We start from the raw sequence: 10,455 nt of genomic DNA, 5'->3' as shown, positions 1-10,455 counted from the left end.
AATTAATTAATTAACTAAAAAAAAATAAAATGTCCCTCATTCTTTTACCATTGTTCTTGCATTTATTAGTTTATGAGTTACTTCCTTCATCCATGCCCTCATCCCACCCTATCTGGACTATTGCAACAGTCCAGTGGTCTTTAATTGCCAAATTTAATAGACTTTTCTCAAACCCTACCCTCCTTGACATCTCTGTAGCATTTGACACTGTTGACAACCTTCTCTTCCTGGATATTCTCTCCTTTCTGGGTTTGCATGACACTGCTCTTTTAGCTACCCTCATACCCGTTGAACCACTCCTCTCATTCTCCTTTGCTGGGTCTCTATCCATGCCACACCTACTAACTGTTGGTGCACCTCATAGCTCTGTTCTAGGTCCTCTGCTATTTCCAATCTAAATTATATACTTGGTGTTCTCATCAGCTCCCATAGATTCAATACTCATATCTATACAGATGATTCCCACAACTATATATCCAGCCCTAACCTTCCTCATGAAGTCTAGTCTCATATTACCAACTACCTATTGGACATTTTGAACTGAGTATGTCTTGAGTTTTAAACTGTACTATTTTAAAACTGAACTTTTTGGACTTCCCATATAAACTCCTTTGCCACTTAAAGCTCTTTAAAACCTGGGACCTCCTTTTCTTTACCATCTTCTTACACGTTATTATTCCCTTCCATGCACTCTGTGCTCCAGTCATCCTAGCTTTCTAGCTGGTCCTCACAAGGCCTCTGCACTAGCCATGGTCCTCAGCCCTGGAATGCTCACCTCTTCACCTCTGCTTCTTAAAATCCCTGACTCTTCTTTGAGAGAGGCCAGACACCGTCTGCGGGAGATCCATCTCAATGTCCCCTGGCCTAGGACCTTCCCCTTTACTCTGTGTTTGTTTAAAATGTGAGCTTCCTGTGGGGCAAGGCTTATCTTGGTTTTTTTCTTTTTATTTCTTGAGGTTAGTATAGTACCTTGGCACATAGAAAGTATATAGTGAAAGTTAATGACTAGGAGCAGCTAGGTGGCACAGTGGATAGAGCACCAGCCCTGGAGTCAGGAGGACCTGAGTTCAAGTCTGGCCTTAGACACATAGCACTCACTCACTGTGTGACTCTGGGCAAGTCACTTAATCCCAGTTGCCTCACCAAAAAAACCTTAATGACTGATGGGGGATTTCTTACCTTTAGTGTCTCCCCTTCCAATTTATGCTGAGCCCTCTACCAGTTATCTCCCTAATGAATAGGTCACTCTTCTCAAAATCCTTCATAGCTCCCTATTACCTACAAAATAAAATCCATATTCCTCAGTCTGGCTTTTTAAGACCCTGCATAAACTGACTTCAACCTCCCTTAATATTTTTTTATTTTTATTTTATTTATTTACTTTTATTTTATCTCTTCCCTTTACTTACTCTATATTACTGCCAAATTAGATGACACCAAATTCTGAAAACCTTTCCTGCTTCACGTCTTTGTTCATGCTGTTGCCTACTCTTTGAAAACCCTCTTCCTCTCCCTCCCATATCCATTGGTTGAAATAATACTCACCCTTTAAGCCCAGATCCAATGCTGCTCCCTCAAGCAAAGGGTAAATGGCCTACTCAGCAGAACCCTTAGTTTGTATTTCTTTTGGCCCTGATCCCACCAGTCCTTTTATTGTAATTACATGGATGTGAATCTTATTCTCCGTACTAGATAGTGAGCTGCCTAAAGGCAGGACCTACATCTGAAATATCTGTTTTCTCTACAGCCCAGGACTCTACACATAGAATTGCAGAGCTAGAAGAAGCCTCAGAGATTAACTGATATGGGAATAAGTTCCATGACATCCTTAGCAGGTGTCTAATTAGTCTGTGCTTGAATAACTCCCATGATGGGGACCTCATTAACTTACAAAGTAGCCCACTCCATTACTGGAGCTTTAACTATTAGAAAATGGGTGGAAACTATTAGAAAATTCAGTGGAAATACGCCTTCCTAAAACGCTTACCCTTTGATCCATGTTCTGCCCTCCTTGGACATATAGAACAAGTTTGTTTTCAGTTCCACATGAAAACCCTTCAGAGAGAGGTCATGCCACACCTCCACCCTCCATCCCTTCTTTTCATCAGGTTAAATATTCCCAGATCCTCTAAATGATCCTGATATGAATTGCTTTCTAATCCCCAGCTCCCCCCTTCCCCAATCTGGATTAGAGTAAAAAAGGAGACTACTACAATAGTGATTTTATTATAATAATAATTATTATTTTTTAAAAAGTTTCTTTGTAAATCAGATTTACAATTCTCTCTGTGTAACTAAGCTAAATCATCTTCCCAGGGTCCCTAAGGAAAGGGAAATGAGGTTACAGTCATAGGTGAACTATTCAAATACACCCACCCCCTGCTGTATACCTGTCTCCCACCCCCACCCCACCCCCAAAACCCCCTGCCCTTCCATCGATCTGTTCATCAACGCGTAAGAAGACAGCTTGCCACTTCAGCCTCAGGGGCCTTGGGAGAGGACCAGGGCACTTCGTGGGAGTGTGCAAAATTTCTTCTGAGATTCAGATGCGAGGGCCAGAATGGAAGCAGGGCCCTCAGCCTTAACTGAATTCAGATCTGTGGAGGTAAGGGCCTTCTATCTCTGTGGGGAAGACATCTTCCAGAAGGCTAGTGAGACAGGGAGCTGGTGCTCAAGGTAGGGGAGGAGCTTCATTTACTGGCACTGATTTGGTTAGACTTCATGTAAGAAGAAGGACTTTGCCACATCAGAGAAAACAAATAAGAATTAGATCTTGGGATACTTTGGAGAGCCCTGGAGATCAGAGGAGCAGGACCTGAAACAGGCTGAGGCCAGCTTGCTGAATCTAGGCCCTGCTCTGGTATTATTGAACCACAAACAAACAAACAAAAAGAATAAATAAATAAATACTGAAAAACAGTTGGGTCACTTTCGGCCTCAGGCCAAAAGGCCCCTCCACTTCTCTCCTGTGGCCTCCCATTCTTCCCTCTTTCCCAGACTTTACTGATGGGTATGAGAGCCATGGGATACCAGGACTGACAATTCCCATGGAAGGAGAAGGATGGATGGCAAGGGAAGAAAAGAGAATTTCTGCTGCCTCTTTCCTGATGAGAAATGTTCATTAGCAAGCTTGACCAGTCCAGTAATGTTCTCTGGGGGTGGGTGGTGTGTGGTAAGCAGGCTTGACTGCCTGTCTTCGGAGAAGGCTGAGCATAAGTGGTGAGCTTCTCCGTTCTGGACTGTTGCCCAAGGCAGAGAAGGAGCCAAGACCGTACTGTTCAGGTAGTTGGCACATATGTAATTAAGTCAGAGGGGAATCCTAGTCTGAGTCTGGGATGGTCCCACATCCTGGCACAGCAGAAGAGGAATATGACCCCACTTCCCAACATCTCCCTGATGTGGCCAGGAAAATAAATAGAGGCAGGAGTCTAGTCCTATGGCCGTGGTCTGGCCCCCAGGAACTTCAGGCATAGTTACTCTCATCCTGGTGTTGGGTCCCCAGGTCTGCAGACACAGACCAAGCACCTTGCTCCCCAGGGATGGGCAGAAATTAGGGGAGGACAGGGAAAAGGGCATTCCCAATCCCCAAAAGGTAGTTACCATAATCCACACCTGTTGGAATGGTGAGGTCTGTGTCTTGTTGGATAGGGTTTCTGTAAAAGGACAAATGATGAGGCGGCCTCCTGGTCTTCCCAGGTCTGCCGAGACAGATGGACACCAGGTTCTGTCTCAGAGCTGGAAAGGGTATTGCCTGAGATAGTCCCCTATCCGCTTAGGCAGGGGCAATTGGTCCACCTCAGCAGTGAGCTTGTTGATGGCGAGCCGACACAAATGCTGTAGGCTCGGGGCGCTGCTCTTCCGCACAAAGGGCTGGATGAGTTTTAGGTGGACAGCAGCCACTGTTGCCGTGGTGGGAACTGTGTCCTTGTGGCTGGGCAGGAGCGAGGCAGGGGGAGGGTACGGGGTGTCGTTCTTGCCGTCAGTTGTGCAAGATGTGACATAATGCTGGATGAGGCTGACCACATCCGGGAAGGCCAAAATCCGTGGCTTGGACAGACAGTTTGAATCCAACCTGAACTTGCTGTCAGCATACTCTATGCGAACATTGGTGGGGCCCCTGTTGGTCTTGACGGAGAGTGTGAACAGATAGCTGGGGTGGGTGCTGTCCCGTACCAGGAAGGTACCCTCAGGCATCTTCTGAAGGTGCTGCTTGGCCTCACCCGCTGTGAGAGATCCCCAGTACCAACCTGGTGGCCAAGAGCAGAGAGAATCAATGCTGTTGATTTTAAAAACTACTCATGTAGTTACCCACTGGCCCGGGGAGAGAAAGCGACCATCTCAGGGAAGCAGCAAAGATTCCAATCTCATTCGTAGGGAAGGGAAAGGGGCATTGTTGTCATTGTTAATAGCTCACGTTTCTATAGCACTCTAAAGCTTTTAAAGTGTTTTTCCTATAACAGTCCTATAAGGTAACATCTCCAGAGCAGATAGATAAGAGAGAACATTTGGAATATTTGGGATATTTCTAGTGCAAAGTATGGAAAGATAAAGGACATCCTCCCAGGATATCCTCTTTCCATACCTGCATTAGACCAGGGCCTCACTGGGGCCTGGGGCCATGTCACTCCCTTCTGACTTGGAGGTCCCTGAGGGTAGGGAAGTTTCTAGCCCTCTTATAGGAGTTTCCCTAGACAGGAACTGTTTCAGTGTTCTCCTCCCTCTGTCTCTGTCCCTCAGGCCAGGCATCTTCCCAGACTGGGCTCTCAATAAATGACAGCCTGATGCTCATGTCTCTAGGGACAGGACCACTCACCAGATTCCCGAAGGTAGGTGAACGTCTTGGCAATGCATAACAAGTCTTCCTCGGGGTCACGAACTTGATGCAACTCATTCTCCATTAGGGCTGGAGCCACCTCTTCCTCTTGGAAGGAGGTCACAGACAGGGGTTGCATGACTGGCTCTGGTAATTCAGCTAGCCCAGGTACCGTCAACCCGGCAATCCTCTCTTCTTCCAGTAAAGGATGGGGTCTGAAAGGAAGGATGCTCTGTTGTGAATGGAAGGTCCTACGGACTGCCTCTCTGGCTCCCTCCCCTCTCCTCACTCATCACATGTCCAACCCCCATCATACGCTCACCAACACTTTGGTCATCCACCACTCTCTCCTCTAATGCCTCTAAATATAAGAATCTAAGCATGCCACCTAGGGTTTGTGGTGCCCCTGAACACACACACACACACACACACACACACACACACATACTTCCCTTCAAAGAAATTCATAGCCCATGGCAGCTAACAACTATGTTAACACAAAGCTCTTTACTACATGTATTGTTTCATTTGAGCCTCACAACTTTGTGAGATAGGTACTATAGGTATTATTTTAACCCTTACACTAATAAAGAAATGGAGACTCAGATGGGTTAAGTGACTTACCCAGTGTTGTAAAGCTGGTAAGTGTCAGAAGTGGGATTTGAACCCAGGTCTCCACTCCCAAGCCCAACACTCTATCTGCTATATCAGAGGACCTTTCATAAAACCATTACCTGTCCTGACTTCCTCACAGGGTTGTTGGGAGAACAGACTAAAACAATGGTTATGAATATGCTTTTCAAAAGAAATGCCTTCCAAATTTTCAAAAATCAGGCTTCAGCACAGTTCCAGGCCTCAGGAAGGAAGCCCTGGCAGCTAAGACAAGAGGTGTGAGCAGCCCTGACCTGAGAATGAGCTCAGGTGACCAAGTGTTAGCATCCCCTCGATGCCTCTGGCTTAGCTTGCTCCAGATCTTGTGCCTTCCCCACTTGACAGACGGTTCCAGGTAATGTGGCTCAGTGAGGAATGGGACACCTGGGCAGCCTGCCTGCCTTGGTCTTGGTCCTCATTGTGGGAGGGAGAACAAAAAAGGAATTCAACACAGTTGGAGAAGGGCTGGGAAAGGAGGGAGGAAGATGAAGGAGGCATTTCAAAGTCCTGGAAAGAACACTGGTTCTTAAATGATCAATGCAATGACCCAACCATCTTTCCAGGGGACCAATGATGAAACATGCTACCTTTGGGTGACGGACTGAAGATGCAGAACTAGACGCACATTTTTGGACATGACCAATGTGGAAATGTGTTTTGCTTGACTATGCATACTACAAGGATTTTCTTTTGCCTGTTCTTTTTAAGGGGGCGTGGTAGATAGAAGTGGGAAAAATGCTTATTAAGAGGGAAGGAATAAGGGTTCATATAGCATCGACTACGTGCTAAGCACTTTTACAAATGCCATCTGATTGGATCCTCACAACCCTGGAAGGGAGGTGCTATGTTACCCCTATTCTACAGTTGAGGAAACTAAGGCAAAATGACATTGAGCAATTTGCCCAGGAATCACACAGTTAGTATGGATCAGAGGTCAGATTTGAACGTGGATCTTCCTGACTCCAGGCCCAGCACTCTATTCACTGTGCCATCAGCTGCCTCTAACTACAAAAAATAATTAATTTTTGAAAAGATCATTAGTTTGAGAGTCAAGAAGCCTGGGTTCTATTCTTGGCACTGTCACCGCTTTTTCTGCGACATTAGGCAAATCCCTCTGTAGGCTTTAAGGTCTGCCTCTGTAAAATGAGGGTTCTGTTTTCTAAAAAACCTTCAGTTCTGACAATGAGCCCAGTTCTTTCCTGATTCCACCTCTTTCTGCTACTCCATATCAGCTATCCAGCAAAGATGTAGGATGAGGAAGAAGAATGAAAGTAGGAGGGAAGAATAAAAAGGAGAAGGATGAGAAGCAGCCCTGGAATTCTGAGTGATAGCTTTATATGGGATGGGGGGATAGGAAGGGGAAGATTAGACCCAGAAAGAAGGGTTTTCTAGAAATCATCTGGAGATGAGATATGGCCTTGGGATGGGCTTAACTACCCTTTTGCTCATGTATCCCCTTCCCTATAATGCTGTGGTGACAGACGTGCACACAATACACAGAAAGACACACGTTTAGGTCTCTTCTGTCTCTACAGCTTCTCCCATTATTCCTGTTAGGCTGGGCTTTGGGGGCAGGGGCTGCCTCTCCCCTATCCCTCTGGCCTGCCAGCCACACACCCTCCAAGAAGCTGACATTCTAATGGGGGAAGGCCTTCCAGAGGTACACCCACCTACAGGCATGTCCATGTGGATCCCCGGGATCCCCCACTCCACCATGGACCTACTGTGCATTTCTATAGGCTCTCATTATATATGGTCATGTGTTTGCACTGGAGTGTTAGGGGTCTGCATACGTGTAGATCTATAAGTATGCCTGTACATGCATATGTAGGTGCAACCACACCCATGTGTTATACATTTAATAGTCTTGTCATGCTGGCTAATGGTATCGGCCTGGGAGCATCAGCCTTGTGTCATAGGAAGAGCATTAGTTTGGGAGTGAGAAGGCCTAGGCTCTAATCCTACCTTAGAAACATAGGACTGTTGTGACCTTGGGCAAGTGACTCCTTCTCTCTGGGCTTCAGTTCCTCCCTTCCCCCACACAAAATGTCAGGGTTAGACTAGACTCATATGTTCCCAAAGTGGGCGATACCACCCCCTGGGGAGCACTGGAACCATGGTGGGGCGATAGTAGTTTGAAATGATGAAAATTTTTTTAAAACCATTAAAGGGTTAAAGAAAGTAAATTTCCATGGGGGCATTGAGTAATTTTTTTTTAAAGGGGGCGATAGGCCAGAACCTCTGGACTAGATGATCTCTAAGGGACCTTCTATCTGTAGGTCCTATGATCTTTGCAAAGCTTTTGATTGATGCTGTGAGCCTAATGATGGGATGTCCGGCCATGTGCTTGGCTCCTGGAAAGGACTGGAATTGGGCTTGGAAAGTTGGGGGCGGGGGAGGATGGATTGGAAGAATTTTGTTGTTGCTACAGTTCAAAGGTAGACAGATGTACTTGAGAATGAGTAGGCAGGAAAATGGGAAACTGGTTCCCCTCCAATGCAGCTCCTGCCCCAGCAGGACAAGGAGCCCAAAGAGGAGCTCAAAGCTCAAAGGAAGCCAGGTTACCAGCCTACCCTAGAGCCAATATGTGCCTCCTGCCAAGCATGAAATATGGAACAAAGTACACGAAGGTCCGAGGCCCAGCAAGCCAAGCAACCTACTCAGGGGCCAAGGAAGACTAGCGGAGAAGGACAGAGGCCTAGATTATTCACAGGGACTGGGGGAAGAACTGGAAGTTGGTCCAAGGCTAGGTTTAGGGCGGGGACTTTCTCAGAAGATTAGGGAGAAGGGTTAGGGGGTCTAGTAGGTAAAGAAAGGCAGGGGCCATTAAGGTAAGAGGAAATGGTCATGGTGGCTAAAGTCTCTGCTGTGTACCATCAGAATCACTTGACTACCCCTAATGTTCAGAGGTGGTGAGGATGAAAGGAGACAGAGAGGAAAAGAGGGATAGATAGAGGAAGGGGGGAAGAGAAGGCAAGATGGAGAAAGGATGGAAGGAAGGAAGAAAAGAAAAATAAGTGGGGAAAAAGGAAGGAGGAAGAAGATACGAGAGAGGAAAGGAAGATAGGAGGGAAGAAAAAGATAGAATGAGGGAGGAAAATGAAGAAGAAAAGAAGGAAGGGAGTAGGAAAATAGGGAAACAGAAGAAAAATCCTTTCCTCTATCTATTTCTTTTCTTACTTCTTAAAGGGCAGAAAAGATAGCAGCCAATGAAACCCAATCAAGCCATCACTGCCTTCCTTGGACTTCTGCTGAACTCTTTTCCTGGCCAGCAGGGAGAGGGCAGTACAAAAGGAAGGGCAGCCTGCTAGATGTTGGGATAAGGAAGGTTAGGAAGGAGACCTGGGCATCAGAAGCCAGGTAACAAACAGACAATTAAATCTGAAGGGTCTGGTTTTACAATCTCCAAATTTTCTCTTCTTTCCTTTCTCAGTTAGTCCTAAGTTTAAAAAGAAAAATCCTGGAAAGGGGCAGAGAAAGTGAGCAAAGGAGGGAAAAATGGTTTGGGAAAAGGTTAAGAAAGTCTTGGCTTTTAGTGATAGGAAATAGCAAGTCCAATGACCCTTTCCCTTCTTCCTGAGCAAAGTCATGCTGAGAACAGAGAGGAGTCCCACTGGCTTTCCTTCTTCTGGGCTCATTATGACTAATTACCCCAAAGAGATAAGAGCTAGGGTGATATATTACATTTTGAGAGTCTCCCAAGGAGGACCTGAGAAGGCCTAGATGGTCAACAGCTGGAAAAGACCTTAAAAAAGCATCTGGTCCTATCCCTCCTCTAGGACAGATGGGGAAACTAAGGCTCAAGGACAGGCAGAGCCTTGCCTAAGTTCATTCAGTGAGAACTGTGGGGTCTTGACTGCCAGATCAGGCAGGGCACCTTCCACTACTCCATGCCCCCCAGCACTAACGACATTAGTCGAGAGGTTTCCCACCAGACCAGGGCACCGTCTCAGCAGGAAAGAAATAGGGAAAGGGGGTTCTTAAGGGCGCAGGAAACAGGAGGGTCATGTCCCATCTCTTCTCTCAAGGTGGACTTTCCTAAGTGTCCTTTAAATCTACCTAGGATAGTTTTCTGGAGTGTTTTCCCCTCTGCCTTACCCCTTTCAGTCTTGGCCTTTCTCAGAAAGCAGCCTCTCCAAGTCCTAAAAAAGTCTCTACCACCACATGCATTGGGTCAAGGGGAGCCGACAGCATTTGTTTGCTATCCATGCCTTACCCACCTCTACTCTCCACAATCACCCAGTCTGGGAACAAGATTCTTGGAGCAAACAACCCCTCAGGCCAATCTGTATTTGCTGGAAGGGATGGGTGACCCCAGAGCCTTCAAACCTACCGACACTGTTCGGGACTTCCCAGAGCGCTGACAAACGTGGGGGCCGGGGGCTGGGAGGGAGATGGGTATAGAAGAAAGAAGGGAATGGCGGGTGCACACACGGACAAGACGGGGGTGTCTCTTACCCTTGGATGCAGAAGATCATGTCCCGTTGGGCTTCAGGGAGGCCAGCCGCGGTCTCCCCTCGAGCCCTTTCTCTCTCTCTCTCTTCTGTCCTGGTCCGGTGCGAGGGATGTATGGCGGAAAGAGAGGCTGTTCCTGTGGTGCTCAGGGAATAACCCGAGAAAATGTTAGCCGCGTCCAAACTTCGGGCTCAGTCACTCGAACTTCAGCCAGGCGTCCACAGGGCTCGGGGCTTGAGTAGGGGCTCAGGGCTCACCGGGGCTCCTGGTTCCGTGGCCTCCTCCCTAAAGCCGGCTCTAGGAAAAGGACCAGGGCACGAAGGATTCCCGCAGCCAGCCGCGAGAAGCTGAGAAGGGCTGTCAGAACTTGTTCCTTCTCTGTCCCAAAAAACTCAGGCGTCCGGCCCAGGCCAGAGACTCAGCACTGCCGGTCAGACAGCCAGTCTAGGATGAAGACAGCGGGAGGATTCCGGAGCCCAGAAAACACAACCTTCGCTGTGGCTGCCACTCGCTGTAATGAGCTGAGGGGAAGCAAA

General features: G+C 47.2%; 1 protein-coding gene across 1 annotated transcript in view; it reads right to left on the bottom strand.

The window, feature by feature from the left end:
- Positions 1-2,418: 2,418 nt before the first annotated feature.
- Positions 2,419-10,455, bottom strand: part of CISH (cytokine inducible SH2 containing protein) — an 8,226-nt gene continuing 189 nt past the window's right edge. The window contains exons 2-4 of the mRNA XM_027836836.1: positions 9,923-10,440; positions 4,814-5,028; positions 2,419-4,247 (exon numbers count right to left, since the gene is read on the bottom strand). Of these exons, the coding sequence (XP_027692637.1) occupies positions 3,730-4,247; positions 4,814-5,028; positions 9,923-9,942 (753 nt within the window). The 5' untranslated portion in view covers positions 9,943-10,440 and the 3' untranslated portion in view covers positions 2,419-3,729. The remainder of the gene's footprint in view (positions 4,248-4,813; positions 5,029-9,922; positions 10,441-10,455) is intronic.

This window comes from Vombatus ursinus, unplaced genomic scaffold (assembly GCF_900497805.2).
Source record: "Vombatus ursinus unplaced genomic scaffold, bare-nosed wombat genome assembly UNPS02014820.1, whole genome shotgun sequence".
In the NCBI taxonomy this organism is placed as follows: domain Eukaryota; kingdom Metazoa; phylum Chordata; class Mammalia; order Diprotodontia; family Vombatidae; genus Vombatus; species Vombatus ursinus.
The sequence above is the reverse complement of the archived record's forward strand: the minus strand, read 5'-3'. Positions and strand labels throughout refer to the sequence as shown.